Source organism: Rattus rattus, chromosome 8, assembly GCF_011064425.1.
Source record: "Rattus rattus isolate New Zealand chromosome 8, Rrattus_CSIRO_v1, whole genome shotgun sequence".
Taxonomy (NCBI): domain Eukaryota; kingdom Metazoa; phylum Chordata; class Mammalia; order Rodentia; family Muridae; genus Rattus; species Rattus rattus.
In genome coordinates, this window is record NC_046161.1 from 110,267,698 (window position 1) to 110,285,778 (window position 18,081).

The 18,081-nt window shown below is 51.9% G+C and overlaps 1 protein-coding gene across 2 annotated transcripts in view; it reads left to right on the top strand.

Annotated features, from left to right (window-relative positions):
- Ctdspl (CTD small phosphatase like) overlaps window positions 1–13,016 on the top strand; it is a 119,360-nt gene extending 106,344 nt beyond the window's left edge. For both annotated transcript variants that reach the window (XM_032911098.1, XM_032911099.1), the window contains 4 exons: window positions 2,322–2,378; window positions 5,852–5,944; window positions 10,077–10,262; window positions 12,592–13,016. In XM_032911098.1, the coding sequence (XP_032766989.1) occupies window positions 2,322–2,378; window positions 5,852–5,944; window positions 10,077–10,262; window positions 12,592–12,717 (462 nt within the window). In that variant the 3' untranslated portion in view covers window positions 12,718–13,016. The remainder of the gene's footprint in view (window positions 1–2,321; window positions 2,379–5,851; window positions 5,945–10,076; window positions 10,263–12,591) is intronic.
- Window positions 13,017–18,081: the final 5,065 nt, after the last annotated feature.

The window sequence follows — 18,081 nt, forward strand, 5'->3', positions numbered from 1 at the left end:
TCCTCTTTGTGGACTATTCCCTGTCAATGGAACTGCTCTGCCCTGTTCAGTGTCCCTATGCTCATGTCCCCCTACCTTGGGATGCCTCTTACTTCACTGAGGGATGGCTCCACACATAGTGGGCATCTCACCTATGACAGGCTCATTGTCATTCCTGGCAGGTCATGAGGCAGAAGAATCATTAAATTTACCTCACACCTTCCTGCAGAAAACAACATCTTCCATGTGCCCTTTCATTAAAGGCTTGGCACGGGACCAGGAGGCCATCTTTAAAGGCTTTAGAAGGTAGAAAACATAGCAGTGAGAAAGGACCTCATTCTAGCTGCTGAGGCATGTAGGACCACCTCATTACCCAGCATTCCAAGGGCCTGGCTCCTCCAGGATTGGTCCTGGGGCCACCGTGGCCTCATGTCCAAGCCTGGTTCTAAATGACATTGCGACATTTTCCTTCTTCAAGCCTTTCAGAGCAGGGGTCAGGTTCTGTCACCGCATGGAGAGTGTCCACCCAAACAGCTCTGGACAAACTGCCCAAGATTACCAAGGGTTCCTGGCTCTAAGGCCAGACTTTGGCAGAACTGGTGTCTCTGACCAGAGGGCATAGCTGCCCCAAGCTGTAAACAAAATTTCTTCATTTCTTCCCTGGTTTCACTACTTTTTAAAATTATCTTTCACTTTTTTAAATTTTTTTTAACTATTTTTGTGTTGAGTGTGGGTGCATGGGTGCCACAGTGTGTGTGTGGAAAGGTCACACTACGAGTTTTAGGAGCCGGGTCTCTCCTCACACCGTGGGTTTCAGAGATCAAACCACATCACCAGACCGGACAGCAGCACTGGGGCTGCATCTCCGTGCCGAGCCATCTCATGGGCAGAGCTGTCTCATGGGTATGGGCCAGGCTACTTTTGCAAGTGCAGCATTCCTCGAGGTGTTTAACGTCCTCTGGGCATTTCAAAGTGTGTTGGGGAATATGTCCGTCGTGAACCCCTCTCCCGTGTGACACGTGAGTTCATGGGCTCAGAAGAAGCACTGGCTTCAGCCTGGTATCAGCACGCTCACGGCACATGAGAGCTCACGACCACACTTGGAAGCTGTGACTGTCCCCTCTTACTTCACCCTGCGGAGTGGGATCCTACAACCCAAAGCCTTTGACAGTGTCTTCTTCGGTTGTTTCCTCTGACTTTCATAATTTCTGCATTTCAGTGGTAAGATTACGAAATTCTGAGCTCACTCCTCGCCTTCCTGTCCTGAGGACAAATAAACTGAGGGCTTAAGCAGCAACCCCCACATCTGAGCCTTTAGTAATGGGGTTGCAGTCTAGCACAGTCCAGTTTTCAGTTTATATGTCAAGGAGAAGATGTGGGGGGCACTAATGGGCTTGAAGGTAGACCCAGTTTACAGTCTGACCAGAGAGCTTCTGCATGCCCTTCTCCACCCGGTGGCCACCATATGCCCAAGTCCCTCTTGCCACTAACGTGTGCACACTGATGGCTCTTTTGGACCTCTTTGTTAGTTTTTCTAATGTGCGGCATTCCATTTAGAACTGCCTATGAGCCTGTCGTTCCATTATTGTGACGAGTGAAGTAATACTTTATTTTTCAAATGTGTTTAACTACTCTCCGAGAGTTACGTTCAATGCCTGTGGAGTTGTGGGTGGTAAGTTTTTCTGTGTTTCTTAGAACAGAGCAGTTAGGCTGGCCATCCTCCAATCCCAGAGTAGTAAGCCAGGCCAGGCCACTAGGCAGGGCCTGAAGCCTGATGGAGCCATGGGGACCCATCCGACCCACCACCGTAAGCAGTTGAGGAACAAACGCTGAAGTCCAAAGGGAAAAGTCTACCCAGAGTCCCAGCCTATGGCGTCTGGCTTTCTGCCCGCTGTGGGTCCATGCCCTGGGCCTCCCTGCCAAGCTGCCCACACTGTGAGTCTGAGGACAAATTGCTTTTCCAGTGGTAGTGGCAACTGGTCAGCAGGCTTTCATCCCTGCCCCCTGGTGGCCATTGGTGGTTCCCCTCATCCCGTCTGGGCTCCAGAACGGAGCCTGAGCAGCCCCATTCTCTTGCCAGACTGTGCTACCCTTTGTGGTTGAGGCAGGCAGGTAACCAAGAGACTGGACTAAATGCTGAAACTCCAGGACACTCAGGACAGAAAGAAATACGACTTCCTGCTTGTTTATCTTGAGGACCTAAGGCCTGTCCCAGCATCCTCGTGAACTCTTTCCCGAAATTATCAAAACATGCGTTGGTGCAGACAAGCTTCTTTCTTGCTACGATTTCCAATTCTCTCTTTCCTATCCTGTGTATTAATCACAGTCTCTTTTCTCTCTAGCCCATTAGTAATGCTGACTTCATTGTTCCGGTTGAAATCGACGGAACCATACACCAGGTAAGAAATTGGAGCTAACCTACAGTTCCAGCGGGCATTTTCTTGTAACCACGCTCCCTGTGAACGTCATTTCTAAATTCTCATTTCCGTGGTAATTTTATTCCAACTGCAGGAAACAAACTTTGTGTAATAAGTATAGTAAGCCAGGTACGGAGGCAGAGGCAGGCGGATCTCTGAGTCTGAGGATGGCCTGGTCTACAAAGCGAGTTCCTGGGCTACACAGAGAAACCCTGTCTCAAAAACTAAATAAAAAGTACAGTGAATGATTTTCGCAGACAGACACATGTTTGCTTTTTACCAGGTTCCTGAGGACCCTTTCCTGTTCATAAATGTTAGGTATGATCGTTCTTTGATTTGATTTCAACTTTCAGGTGTCTCTATGCTGCCCCCCAGTCATCCCCACCGCTGGCCGGGCTTGACATCTGGTCAACTCTATCACCAATTGCTTTCTTCTCCTAGCAACAGGAAAATGCCACCCGTCACCCACTCACGGGGCATTCTTAGGACGAGATGTTCACTTTGATGGCGAATGCTCCCGTGTGAGCTTCTCAGCCCCTGTGGTTTTCTCCAGTGTCTTTTTAAGCAAATGCTCAACCCAGAGCAAAGGGGGAAGAGTGTGTTAAGATCAGCAAGTTGCTGTGCATAATCCTGTCACCATCAGTTGGCGTGAATCTTCTTCCGTTTTTTTTTTTTTTTTTTTCCTCTTCTGGAAATGGCTTCGTTTATGAATGAATATATTAGAAGCATGGTAGAAAAACTCGCCTTGGAGGTTAAGGTAGACATAGCTTTGCCAGTTTTTCCGTAGGAGTGATGGGACAGACTGTCTTTCCTGTCAAACTCAAAGTCTTAATTAAGGGGGGGAATATCTGGCCTCGTATCCCAGGACGGAACATTTCCTGGTTCCTGGGCCACACAGGATGTCATATAAGGCTCCTTAACTCTTGAGTGCAGTTTAGAACCATCTGGGCCTGTGAAATTAGCTGTTCTAGCCACCCCCGTTGCCCGGATGGGAAAACTGAGACTTACTTAGGGAACGGGTTGCCTCAAGATTATATATGAGAAGTATCAGAATAAGAATTCCTGGGGTTGGGGATTTAGCTCAGTGGTAGAGCGCTTGCCTAGGAAGCGCAAGGCCCTGGGTTCAGTTCTCAGCTCCGAAAAAAAAGAAAAAATAAAAAATAAAAAAAAAAAGAATTCCTGACTCCTAAGCCAGGGCTCTTTCCTTAGACTTGGTCCCCCACCCCACCCCGCACCCATTACCCCCACCTACCTCTTGGGCCTGTTCTGCAGGACGCAGGATCTGGGAAGATGGCGCCTCCACACTTCGTGCTTTTTCAAAGCCATTGTAAAGTCAAAACTTCAGGCGCCTGGGCACTTAGCATTCGCAAAGCACCCACTGAATTAACTCAACCCCACCCAACCCCAACCCCCACCCCTACCGCCTAGCAGTTAGGACTTCTGCCCTGATTGTCGTGTCTAGGGTCGAAGGGTCCTTGAAATGAGGCACAGGAAGGCTGCCCAAGAGACATGGAGAGAAAAATAAATCCTCCGCACCACGTGACCACAGCACGTCCAGCGCGCAGGACCCACCCCGGCTTCCGTAGCCCCTTCTCTTTGACAGTAGACACCCGGGGGCATCAGGGCTGAGATCAGAAACTCCAGAGAGAAGGAAGGCACAAAAGCTGGAGGGCCAAGGCCCTGGCGAAGGCCGTGGCCTTGTTCAAGTAATCCAGGATAGGCTGTGCAGGTCCCAAGGGGCCTATTCTTGGTTACTTGCACGGGGACGCGGGCCTGGACGCCGGCATCCGGGCCCAGGACCCTCCTTTCTGTAAAGGCGGCAACATCAGAGTCCCCCCGTCAATCTCCCACCCTTTGCATGCAGCCAAGCTTGCTGCTCCGACAGTCCTCCAGGGGACACGGGACAGGAGGCCACACCCAGCCCCTGGCACCAGCAACAAGGAGCTCTGCAAGCAAAGCAGGCCCTGCCTCTCTGCTCCAGCCACACAGCTCTGCCCTCAGCCTAGCCCAGCTCAGCAGGGTCCTGGCTATTCATCTGGCCCCTCTCCCCACCCTCAGCCACAGAGCCAGGCCCCCAACCCACTCTCCCAGCCAGCCAGCCACTTTCTCTCCAAGCCTTTGCCCTAGGAAGCACCTTTCCCTGGCGTGCTGCAAACCCGTGTCTCCGTGTGGGAATTCTGCCCCGCAGTGTGTTTTCCTTGCATGTGGCGCGGCCCTGTGTATTGTCTCCCCTCCCACTGCCCTGCTTCTGTGCTGTCTGCCCTCAGAGGCCCTGTGGCTCACTGCCACCTTAACTCTTTAGCCTAACTGCCTCCTCCCCTGCACAGCCGCCCAGACTCCTCACTGTGCCTGTGGTTGGCGAAGCACACAGGTGCACATGGGTTGCCAAGCCTCCGGGCCTCACGCTCGGATTGGAGGCTCAGTTCTCGCTCTCTCTGTCTCTGTCTCTCTCTGTGTGTCTCTCTGTTCCTGTCTCTCTCTCCCTCTCCCTCCCTCCCTCTCTCTCTCAGCGTGTACGCCCCTCTTCATTCAAGGTCAAAGCCAGATGTTGCTTTCCGAGACGCCTACCCCCCCACCCCACCCCACCCCCGAAAGGAGAACTATCTTGAATGAATACCCCACTGTGAGATTTCTTGTGTTCATTAATTTCTGTCAGTGCGTGCTCAAGACTGAGTGAGCCCCAGCAAGGCCTCACCACACGAGTTTCTCCAAGGATGGGGCATCCAATTCAGCCTTGTAGCTGTACTGAGCACGGCGCTGTGGCCTGGTAATTACGTTTCGTTTTAAAGATGTAGCTGACTTCCAGTGGAATTTATTCAAGTTTTAATTGGTCCCTCCCTCTGCCCACTCCCTCTCCCTGGCTTCGCTTTTTCTCTGCCAGTTCCCTCAAATTCCTTTAGCCTCCAGAGTCGGCAGCCTGTGTGTTAGGTGAAGCCAGCCGCTCTGCAGTCACGCCTGAGGATACACAGAGTCCAACCCTGGGAAACAGAAGCCCCTCGCCACTGTGAAGTGCTTTCTGTACCCCTACATGAGCAGGGTGACCTCCACAGTGTCCAGTGGAAAGTTTTCAAGTGCATTAATCCCAGGGGGTGGGGCCATTCAGAGTTGAAGGCAGCAGCTAGTCCTAGACTTCCAGCACCTAGGCTGCGGCCTGCGTCCACATGGGGGCTGACTCAGCACGTGCCAAGGACTGGAACATGGGATGAATGAGTGACTTCGCCTGGACACAGCACAGCTGCTGTGCTCTGCCTGCTGGCTCCGAAGATCCTCAAGACCCTGGTCAGCTTCCTTTTCTCTCTGTGAGGGTTGTCTACATTGAGACGCGGAACCCAGTGCGAGCTTCAGTAAACCGCGCATAGGCCTGGCAACAGGAGGAGGGCGCCTTGGCAGCTCTCCCAAGGCCCAGGCTGTCTCTGGCTGCCGTGACTGACAGCTCTTGTCTCCTCCCACCGCAGGTGTACGTGCTGAAGCGGCCGCACGTGGACGAGTTCCTCCAGAGGATGGGGCAGCTCTTTGAGTGTGTGCTCTTCACCGCCAGCTTGGCCAAGGTGCGTCCCGAGATCTGCGTCCTGCTCCCTGGTGCACCCAGCCCTCATCCCAACCTCTCCGCCCTCCACCATCACCACCCCCCAAGCTGCCAAGAGCCCTTTGTTAAGGTGGAGGGAGCTATTTTTACGGTGACAGGTTCCCACCCCAGATGGAATGGATGCAGGCCCTGCGCGCACACACACTGCTAGGCTGAGAGGCTTCTGGTTGCCATGGCGACGGGGAGCATTTGGAACAAATGCTCCATGAAGTTGCTTTATGCAGCCACCTGAAACCAGTTATTCACAGACAGAACCACAAGACCCGTCCATTGTGACTGTGGAGGAATTGGCTGCAGGACGCCGGCCTGGGGGAGTCTACCTCACCTGCGGACTGGCAGCCAGATGTTAGAGGTCTCTGTGTCCCCGGGTTTGGTGGCCACAGGTTCTAGAGAGGAACAAGAGACAGGTGTCAAGTGTCACCGGCAGGGGAGTTGGATGGTTTTGGCAAATTCCTTTACTGTAGCACGTTGGTTTCCTCTTGTCTAATTGGGGATAATTCCTGATAGAGTTCATTAAATGAAGTGGCCCGTGTGGGCTGCTCAGCCCCAGACTCCCGTCAAGTAGACATTCATTGAGCCCTCACTGTCCTCTCTGCATGGCCGTGGACACTGTCACAGGGTAAACGTTCAGCATTTACCCTCCTAAGTACCGATGTCATCCAAACAAGCTTTGTAGGTGCCATGGTGTGTTGAAAGCAGGCAGACCCTAGCTCACCCTCCCAGATCCTTCCTGGGACACCATGACTCGCCCAGAGTCATGCAATCCACTTACTGGCACCCCCGGTGTCTTCATGGGTACCTCAGAGACTCCGAGTGACCCCAGAGGTGAGTTGGGTAGTGTGCAGGTTAACCCTCTGTCTGTGTGCAGCCACTAGCAGCCCCCTCCCCCCGCGGCTTGCCTGGGACGGCACCCATACGCATCTGCGTGCCGGACCTTCGACTCCAGGTCCTCAACACTGCTCTACCGGCTGGGGCGTTCCTGGCTGGGTGTGTTCTCTGTACTGACCAAGGCAAGAGCCACCTATTCAGCTCCACCAGCACGGTCAGCTGGCCTCCACGGGAGCTGCCGATGGGAGATCCCGAGCCTGGGTTTTGTTCTCAGAACTCGGCCCCAAGGAAAACATCGTCCTCCCCAGTGGTGTCAAGACTAATTGCGCGAGCAGCTTTGGCGGCGCTTGTGACGCTGCTCCGGGATGCTGAGGAACCTGAAGTAATAAGCAGTTAAATAGCAAGTGGGAAGATTGCACCCGTGCGCCGGACCCAGGGTTGTTTTGTTTTTGTTTTTTTTTTCCTTAGCGAGATTGAAAACTCTTTCTTGGCAGGGTCCCCAGTGTTCGCTTAAACATCCTTGTCTGGGCTGCTCTTCCTGGGCTGTTCCAGCTGCCCCACCATCTGTCTCTCGAGCCCTACTTCAGAGTTATTCTTGCCCGCAGAGCCAAACCGGGTTCCCAGTGCAGCCTCGGCCTTTTCCGGCACCGATGGTCAGAGTTCTGGCCCCGGATGTTGAGTTTAGCTCAGCAGACAGGCAGCAGTGTTTGCACACTGCCTCCCTGCCTCTTGCCCGGGCCTGCAGGGACAGCGCACCAACTCCCAGACTGCGAGGTTTGCTGGTTTGTTATGTACCCTTTGGTTCATTTGCCCCTCGTGCATGGCAGGGCACCAAGGAAAAAGGATGAACCCCTGCCTCGGGTGTCTGTAGTCTTCATCCTGGTCCTGCAGGCCTGGAGTCCCCCCCATGCTTCCCTAAAGGATGCTCACCAGGACTGGAGGGACAGCCCAGCACTGGCCGCTTTTGCAAAGAATCCAGGTTCAGTTCCCAGCACCCATGTGGGCAGCTCACAACTGTCTGCAACTCCAGTTCCAGAGGATCCAGTGCCCTCTGTAGACACTATACACACGTGTTGCCCATACATACATAATACATACATACACACATACATATATACATGCAAGCAAAGTGCTCATACACATACTTTTTTTAAAATTGATCTTTTAAAAATATAAAAACCAAAAGGCTGATGGCCACACTGACGGTGGCGGAGGAGAAACGGAACCACGTTTTTTCCATCGGAGTCAACCCTTTGTAGACTGCTCACCCGCCCCTTAGCCCCTTCCCTCCTTCCCTCACAGAGTGCTCTACACTGCTCAGTAAGAGATGCAGCTGCTCCCCTTGGGATTCCTTAGAGCTGGAAGGGCTTTCCCACAGACCCAGCCACAGTGCATCCTCCCATGGCCTTTGTGACTCAGCCTCAGGTGTCCGATCCCTCGCTCCCTTGCTAGAAGGGTTGCCAGCCCTGGGGATTCCTGGCTGTGTGCCTCGCTGGTGAGTGTAAGCATCAAGGGAAGCCTACAGGACACAGGGGTGATGGGATGTGCTGTTTGCTGTGTGTTTACTCCAGAGACAGTAGGTAAACAGTGGGGAGTTTCAAGCAGGGCTGAGAGAGGATGCTGTGTGTCCTCCAGGGGTTACTCTGACAGCTGTGAGGTAAACCGGGTGGGAGGAGAGGGCCAGCAGGAAATTGGAGCCTCCCAAATCAGGAGGCCTGATCCAGGAAGATGCATTAGAACTTAAGAAATAAAGGTGAGAGTGCAGATATTTTGGGAGCTGAGACTGACAGGAACTTCTGACAGCTTCCATGGGAGAGAACCGTAGAAATGCAGTGCTTTCTAATGTAGACGGAGAGGGAATACCACAATCCTAAAACACGCCCAGCTATTGCAGGGCCTTTTTAAAAACGTGTTCCAAGAGGAGATGTGGAGGTGTCCAGGTGGCTCCAGGCACTGGAACCCATGTGGAGGTGGGAGGGAGAAACAATTCCCCGAAGTTGCCCTCTGACCTCCAGGTTTGCGTCATGGTGCATTTGTGCACACGGACCTATTCAACAATGGTAATTTATAAACAAAAGAAAAGTAGATCGGATAGAAGGCTTGGTTGGTAAAATATTGCCAAGTATCAGCAGCCGGGCAGAAAGCAGGCGTGCCCCTGTTGGTCCAGCCTTGTGGAGGTGGAGACGGGAGCTCTGGGACTTGCTGGTCAGGCAATCTAGACAAATTGTGAGCTGCAAGTGCAGGGAGAGACCCTGTCTCAAAAAATAAGGCTGAGAACATCAGAGAATGATGTCCAGACAATGACCTCTAACCTCCACACCCATGCATACAGGCACACATGCACGTGCACACACACACACACACAAACATCCATGCACACAAGCACACACATACAGACACATACATGTGCACACACACATTCATGCACACATACAGACACACATACCACACAGGCGCACACACACACATCCATGCACACAAGCACACACATACAGACACATACATGTGCACACACACATTCATGCACACAGGCATACACATGTCCATGCACACAAGCACACACACACACATACACACAGAGAGATATATTCATGCACACAGGCACACACACAGACACACACACACACACATCCATGCACACAAGGACACACATACAGACACATACATGCACACAGGCATACGCATGTCCATGCACACAAGCACACACACACACATACACACAGAGAGATATATTCATGCACACAGGCACACACACACACACACACACACACACACACGTGTGTCCATGCACACTCATACACAGACACGCACCAAAACAAGGAGTAAGGACTCCTGGGCCATTTCTTACAAGGCTCTGCAGCTTTTTACCCTGCTTTTCTGAGTGCTCAGATGAGCATGCTTCCCTCCTACTTTAGGCTTCCCCTCTCCCTGCAGCTCCCCCCCCCCAGGCTCCCCTACCCTCATCTTTAACTTCTTCTCTCTAGCCTCCTCTGGGCAGCTGCCAAAATTTATAGCTTGCCAGACCTGGGCTTTTTTCTTTCCAAATCTAATAAAATACACGAAAACAGAAAGTCTGAACCTGATGTGGTGACTCACACAGTCAACGCACAGGAGACTGAGGCCCAGGGGGGCTCCCTGCTGGACTGCAAAGCGAGAGCACATCCTAAACACCAGCACCCCAAAAACGAATGTGGGTCTTGGTGTCACAGGTCACAGCCTCCGGCCCCCCCAGGAGCCTCTCCTTCACCGGGACTCTGTCTTTCCAGTACGCAGACCCTGTAGCTGACCTCCTGGACCGCTGGGGCGTGTTCCGGGCCCGACTCTTCAGAGAATCCTGTGTTTTCCATCGAGGGAACTACGTGAAGGACCTGAGTCGCCTGGGACGGGAGCTGAGCAAAGTGATCATCGTGGACAATTCTCCTGCCTCCTACATCTTCCACCCTGAGAACGCAGTAAGTCAGCCCAGGGGAGGAGCTGGAGGCCCTGTCTGAGCAGCAGCTCAATAGCCAGGTCTGAAGTGTGGGCTCAAGGCGCACTCTGGGCTTGGTGCTTTTTCTCTTTTTAACCCCCCTCCTCCTCCTCCATAACTGAGATGACAGAGACGCTGCTCTCCTGGGAGCTATGGAGAACTCCGTGCTTAGGCCCATGCTCAGGCCTAGCAAGGGCTCAGCTCAGCACGATGCCTCTTGTTATGGAGTGGGCTCTGTCAGTCAGTCAGCAGCCTCATGGAGCTGCCCACATCCCTATGACCTCTCAGACTCAGGGGTAACCCCTCAACCGAATGAATAAAGCAATTTAGAAATGGCTGGCCGTCAGACCATCAGCTCTGCCACCTCAGAGTGATGCCACAGAAGCCCAGGCAGGAAGGCTCCCGACAGACAGCTCCCTGGAGCATGGCTACCCTCGGCGCCTGCTCACCACGGTGGCATGGCTCGCAGAGCAGGAGGGTGGTGCTCTCTGTTACTAACTGGGCACCTCCAGGAAGAAGAGATCAGCTAGGGTCACCACACCAAGCCCTGAGATCAGGCCCTGAGAAACACACATGTTTCTCAGGCTCACCCAAGCCTGCAAAAAAGATCTCCCTTTAAAGCCCGGAATTCTACAGCTCCCCTTATTGTGGGGGGAGAACACCTCTATTCAATTAAATGGTTAAAATAACTTTTTATTAAAAGGTTAAAAAAAAAAACTGGCTTACATCTAAACATGTTTACATTGCCGGGTGTGGTGGTGCACACCTTTTATCCCAGCACTCGAGGCTGATGAGCTCTCTAAGTTCAAGGCCAGCCTGGGCTACATAGTGAGAACCTTTAAATAAGTAAATAGGTCCATGTTATCAAGTCAATCAAAGTCCATGTTATGCACGTGGTGGTTGCCTCTGGTAGATGAGGAATACGTGTCCTACAGTCACAGCGCCCTTCCCACACTCCACGGGAACTGCTGTCCTACAGTCACACTGCCCTTCCCACACACCGCAGCTGTTTCTGGCATTATCTCCTGGACACATCTTGTCCCCAACATCTTTTTGTTGTTATTGTTTTGTTTTTTTAAAGATTTACTTATTATATGTAAGTACACTGTAGCTGTCAGAAGAGGGCATCAGATCTTATTACAGATGGTTGTGAGCCACCATGTGGTTGCTGGGATTTGAACTCAGGACCTCTGGAAGAGCAGTCAGTGCTCTTAACCGTTGAGCCATCTCTCCAGCCATTATGGTTTTTTTGTTTTAATTTCCTCTTTGTGCCTATGAGAGAGAATATGCACATGGGTGCAGTACCTGTGGAGACCAGAAGAGGGTGTCAGAACCCCTGGAACTGGAGCTACAGTTGGCTGTGAGTTGCCTGATGTGGGTGCTGGAAACTGAACTCAGGTCCTCTGCAAGAGCAATACATGTGCGCTTAGCCACCAAGACATTTCTCTGGGTCCTCTTTTTAATTTTTTAAAGACTTTGTTTTTCTTTGTGTGTGTGCGTGCTTATGTACACATGCAGTACCAAGAGAGGCCAGAAGAGGGCGACAGCTTCCCCTGGAGCTGGAGGGAATCAAGAGTCACTTCATGTGGGTACTCAGAACCAAACTCCTTTGGAAGAGCAACATCTCTTTGTGGCTAAGCCATCTCTCTAGCCCCTTCTTTTTTTTTTTTTTCTAACAAAAATATGTCGTAGGTGAGGCCATTGGCGTGGTTCAGTTGTTAGAGCAGTTACCTAGCAAGGCCCAGGGTTCAATCCCAAGGACTGGAAGTAGAGTAGTATGTAAATCCCTTTGTGTTTCCTCACATTTCCTTGTGAATCTCTTCTCTGACCTCCTAGCTGCCCGCCGCCACCGCCCCTCCCTCCTCTACCTGAAGCTTATGGGAAACCTTGACATTTCCATGTTTACCCGGTTACTGCTAAGCCTAGGCAAGAATTCTCTCCTTCTCTTTACACACAGCTTAGAGCAGTACCCTCAATTAGAGGCCTGGTGTTCCTGATGGGCCCTGTGCTTGGTGGTTGGCAGAAAACCTCAGAGAGGCGTCCGGGGCTCTGACAGGCAGCGGGCCAATTCAGTGCAATAAAAAGAGCTTTGGAAAGGAGCAGGAAGTGAGTGGCCTTCTTTTCTGCAGCCAGAAAGCTAAAGAGAGCAAACACACACAGTGGGGGCCTCTGCCTCACCGGGGGTCTCCTGCCTGTGTCAGCCTGCTTCAGCCCTAGCAGTAACTCTGGACCGACTGTGGCTACAGGCAGGTGATGGTACTGGTGTCCCCCACGAGTCTGTACGGCAGCCCTCCTCACGCTCTGTCTTGCAGGTGCCTGTGCAGTCCTGGTTCGATGACATGACAGACACGGAGCTGTTGGACCTCATCCCGTTCTTCGAGGGCCTAAGCAGGGAAGACGATGTCTACAGCATGCTCCACAGACTCTGTAGCAGGTAGCCCTGGCCTTGGCCCGTCTGTGCCTGTGCACTCTGGAACCCCTGGCTCAGGGGACCCGCCCGGCCTCCGCTCCCCGAGTGGAGCCTGGGAAGACTCCATGCTTTGGGCCACAAGGTGAATGTCTCCATGCCTACCTGGTTTGTTTGTTGTTTTTTTTTTTTTTTTTAAAGAACAGAAACAACTATTTTAAAGAAAAAAACAAAACTCTTTTAATAGATTTCATAAACGGACGTGCATTTTACCAGATTCAATTTTCTTAAAACATACCAAAAAGAAAAAAAGAAAAAGAAGAAGAAGAAGAAAAAAAAAAAAAAAAACCCAAGACTTTGATACCTCCCGACTTCCTTTCAACTGACCTCCCCTTCCCAGCAGACAACCTGTCCTCCTCTTCGTCCCGGTTTGGAGCAGCTGACCCAACTCAGAATCTCTTTCCTACAAGATGAAGTGCCTTTTTTGAATGTTATTTTAAGCTGAAAGTTAATTTTTGTATACAGCCTATTTCCAAACATCTTTTAGTCTTTTACAGTCTTAGATACTTACTCTGAGAAGACGAAGCAGGACCATTTTATAGAACCTGGTAGCTGTGCGGGGGTGGGTGGGGAGGGTGTGGTCGGGGAAAGCAGTGGGTCACAGGAGCCTGCCTCCCAACATGTGTGACTGTCCACTGTGGCACGCACGGGCTCTGGCTCCCCCTGACAGGAGCTTCCTCCTGACTGTCACTGTCTGCACTCGTTTCTGACCAGTCTGGAATGTGCCTGCCAATGGCCTGATGCTTTAGGAAACAGCCGGTTCCTCTCATGATGGTTTCTGAGGTTGTTAAAATACGTCTTGAGGTTGCCGGGGGTTTTTTTTTGTTGTTTTTTCTTGCCCTTGGGAAGTGACATCGTGTCGTCACGTGTGCTTTTCCCCACGACTCCACGCGTCTGTCCCTTGCTGTTCTGTTGTCACTGGTGTGAGGAGAACAGTTAGAAAAAAACCCTAAAGCCCTTGGGTCGTGAAGCTCTTCCTTTCTAAAGCTGGGGTACACGTGGGGCTAGCTGCTACTGCGCTCCTGCCACCAAATGGAAATGACCAGCGGCTGTTACACTGTTCCTTAGCCACTGTGCCTATGCTTAGAAGACGCTCGCCGCTAAGCTGCAGACTCGGACAGGGTCAGAAACAGGTGTCCCAACCCATCAAGCATGGCACCGTTCTTTGGACCCAGCCAGTGCCAAGAATGCTGAAGGGCACGACGGTTTAAAAAAACAAAAAAACAACTGAAGGGCCAAAGCACTGCTCGGATGTGGCGTTCACTGCAGTCAACATCAGAGCCTGAGGTAGAACTCGCGGGTCTTGCTTGAGAACCTGTGACCTCAGCCGGCCTCCTTGCTGGTGTGGCTGGCTCAAGTCGGCCACTCAGCCTCTTTGGAAGCACAGCCTCTTCGAGCCAAGGGTTAGAGAAGCCTGCCGGGATGGGAGACTCATCCCTCCAAACCAGGGAGACCCTGGGGCTCTCCTCCCAACTGTTCCCAGTTCGGTGTTTAATGGTGCCATGTTTCGTCGCTTAAAGAACCCTTTTTGTGTTGGCACCGACGCCTTAGTCCTCCGTGGGTTGGGCCCCCTCAGCAGAACTCTGCTGGGAGTCGCTGGCATTGACAAGATTTGAAGTCAGGGGTCAAACGTAAAAAAATTGTTTTTTCTTTCATTCACAAAACAATGAAGCCAGCTACTGGGCCTGTCTTCCCTCAGCGCTTGGTCTGGGGAACCACTGTGCAATCCGAACAGGAATATATGTAGGGGTCATTCAGATCATCGCCTGACTGAGTGTTCTGAACCCTAAGTAAGCCCTGTGCCAATTAAAATAGAAACCGCCCCCTTGCTCAACACTCCCACAGGTAACAGCAGTTACACAGCAGATCCCCACACACCATAAACCCCCATGGAAAACCAGTCGTTAACCAATCCCACTGCCTTAAGTGTCCTGGGTGTTTCAGTGTCTGCTGTGTGTTGAGTTCCACACAGAATGAGGCCTGGATGGAACCTCAGATCTTTGCCTGAGCCTCTTTGTGTCGGTGTCACGGGGCCTTATTTAAAAGGGGTGGGGTGGGGGCAGAATGGACTAAATTTCCAGAATATTTCAGGGGAACCGAGCCTAGAAATAGTGCTCTACTTCAGGCAGGTTCGAGGCTAACCCTTGGCCTTACAGCTCCGGGGCTGTGTGTCCTCATGCACTCCGGGCAGAGCTTACCGGTAGGGAGCCCCGTTCTTGCCACCACAAACTTGGAATGTCTTGGGCGGGTGGCAGAGCTTCTGAGGGTTCTGAAATCTGCACCTTATTTGACCAAGCTCCAAAATGCCAATTTTTCCTTTTTTTTTTTTTAATTAAAAAAAAATTCCGCTTTATGTACATAATTGAAAAAAATCTATATTTTTAATCAGTTACATGTAAATGAAGCAATAGAACTCTAACAAGGCCGAGAAAGGAGACGAATGTTTTGAGGTTTATTTTCTTAAGGTAAATACGGGTATTGCTTTTAATTGTCAGTTTATTAAAATGTGGGCTTGAAAACATCATCAGCCACTTCTCTGTGCCATATCCTTCCCACGTTACCAAAACACTCCCATCTCCTTAGCCAAAAGAAACATCTCACCTCCCAAGTCCCTCGGTCCTTTCAGCCCCAGGTTAGGACCCCTCTCTTAGATGAGTACCTTCGATGTAAAGGTCTGGGACAGCGTGACTTGGGTGGGTGGACTCCAGCCTACACCATTTGCTTGACCTCAAGTGGGGGGCTTCCTGGGCACCCCGACCCCTAATGATGTTAATGTTCTTGTCTTCCATTTGTTCTGGAGTCCTCCATGTCTGTGGTCTCCTGCACTCGCTGTTCGTAAACGATACATTGTATCTTCATCTCCCCACCTGTCGCCCATGGCAGATGGTGGTGAATCCTTTGACTGGCGGTGCGATGCTGTGAGGTGATTTTCGGTGCGATGCTGTGAGGTGATTTTGGGGGCATGAGGACATCCAAATGACACTAGCTCACCGGGGTCACAGCATTTGAAGCTGGGGTACGAGACCTATAATTGTGTAGAGCCTGGCAGCCTTTTACAGCCCTGTGTTTCAGAGATGGCTTTCTAATAAAATCCAGAAACACACAGCCCTATTGGTCAGACACTCGTGACGTTTGTGCCTCTGCTTCTAACGGTGCTGTGCTGGGCAGCCGGCCCGCCAGGGTTTGAGGAGACGGACGGATGGCTTACCGCGCTCGCGGTTCCCTGCGCAAAATTGCTGGCTGCCTCTGTTCCTATTTTACTGTAAATCTGACCACACCTATCCCGGGAGTCGCCCTGAGGATAGGTAGCCCCCAGCAGTGGTGACGTGGGTGCCTGGGGAGTTACAGTTTTCTGCTGGACGTCTGAATGTGCCGTTCCAGTACCACTTGGGAGTTACTACATGTTGGAATGTGCACGATGCTCGGGGCAAGTATTGTCAACCAGTGATTTCCCTCCTGCCAAAAATAAACTCGTCAAACTGCACTGTCTCGTGGTCGACCTGCTTCTCCGGAGGTTTGGCCTCTCTCCCCCACGTCCCCTGTCTTTTTTCTCCCTGCATACCCTCCTGTTGACACCTGGGGCCCTGGTAGTCTCACTTTTACAAGTAAAGTTGACATGAACAGAGCCGCCCAGGGACCCCATGCCAGAGCCCTGGGCACACAGGGAAGTTGGAAAACCACCCAACCCAAACTGATGGTATCTTGCAAAGTGGCCACTGCTCGACCCTCTGGTCCTCTTCCCGAGTGTTGGGGACTCCATCCATCCACGAGGACTCCAGCCCTACCAACAGACTACCATGAGGACTTTGTTCTGGGACCAGTCCTCTTAGCAGACATTTTATTTCCAGCCTCACCAGCCCAGGGTACACACACACACACCACACACAGACACACACGCATATACATATCAGCCCAGGAGACCTAATATTTCCTCTAACACTCCATAACTAGTCTGTCCTGGGTGCCTGCCCTTCATAGCAGAGCTGCTGCCACACAGAAAAGCATCCCTTTGATATAACCTGGTTCCGACTGTCCTCCCCACCCCCGTTCAGTCTTTGCTCCCTTTTGTTCCCCAGTCCTTCGTCTCTTACCTCTGCCATCAGACTATCCTTGTGATACTTTGTTCCCCAGTCCTTCCTTCTGTCACCTCCACCATCAGACCATCCTTGTGATACTTTGTTCCCCACTCCTTCCTTCTCTTACCTCTGCCATCAGACTATCCTTGTGATACTTTGTTCCCCAGTCCTTCCTTCTGTCACCTCCACCATCAGACCATCCTTGTGATACTTTGCACCTCTGAATACACACAGGCTTGTGGCAGCCCTGAGGTTCAGATGCCTAGTGATAGCCCAGGCAAGTGAGAAGGTCACAGAGAGGTCACTCAACTGGGACTTGGGCTCACCGAGATGCCCTCTATGTGTGGTCTGTCTGTCTTCTGTGTGACAAAAGAATTGGAGGGTAGGAAGGGACAGCCTGGGAACAGTGGTGGGCTTGCTGGCATGACCGTATGGGCATGGAGTACCTGTGGGCTGTTGGCAGGGTCCCTGGAGTATCCAGACGTGCTGGCATGTTGCTTCCCCTTTGCTGGAGATAGCTACAAGTCAACAGAATGCTCAAAGCTCAGAATCGCTAAGGGGGCACCAGGCTAACCCCAGAACAGGCTGGATGCTCAGGCTATGAGACAAGCATGCAGTGCCCCCCCCCAACCTTTCCAACCAAACCCCCAGTGGCTACACTGAGAATTACTGAGGGTGGGTGTATCCCTCAGTGTGGCCTCCCAACCCCACACAGCACCTGGGGACTCATTTGGTTTTGGTTTTTTGAGACAGGATTTCTCTTGTGTAGCCCTCACTGGTCTCGAACTCACAGAGATCCGCCTGCCTCTGCCTCCCAAGTGCTGGGAATTAAAAGCCTTGTTACACCCGAAGGCTCGTCAGGTACCAGATCTTGATGGGTAACAACGCGGGGGATGAGCACACTCGCTGAATCAGGAGGCCCTGAGTTGGAGCCCCCAGCACCCACCTAGAACACAAGCTTCTAAAGCAAGCACGAGGGCCTGGGTTTGAACCCTAGAATACACGTAAGAAATGCCAGGTGTGGTGGCACACCCTCACAGTCTCAGACCTGGGGCAGCCGAGCCTGGTGGGCTCCTGGGGCTCACTGGACACTCATCCTAGCCTACCTACTTGGTAAGCTCTAGGCCAAGAGAGACCTTGTCCAAAGGAGATAGGACAGCATCCCGAAGATGGCTTTCCACCTCCAGCATGTGTGTGTGCACATGTGCCACACACACAAACGTGCACATACACACCCTCACATGCACAGACGGAAAAAG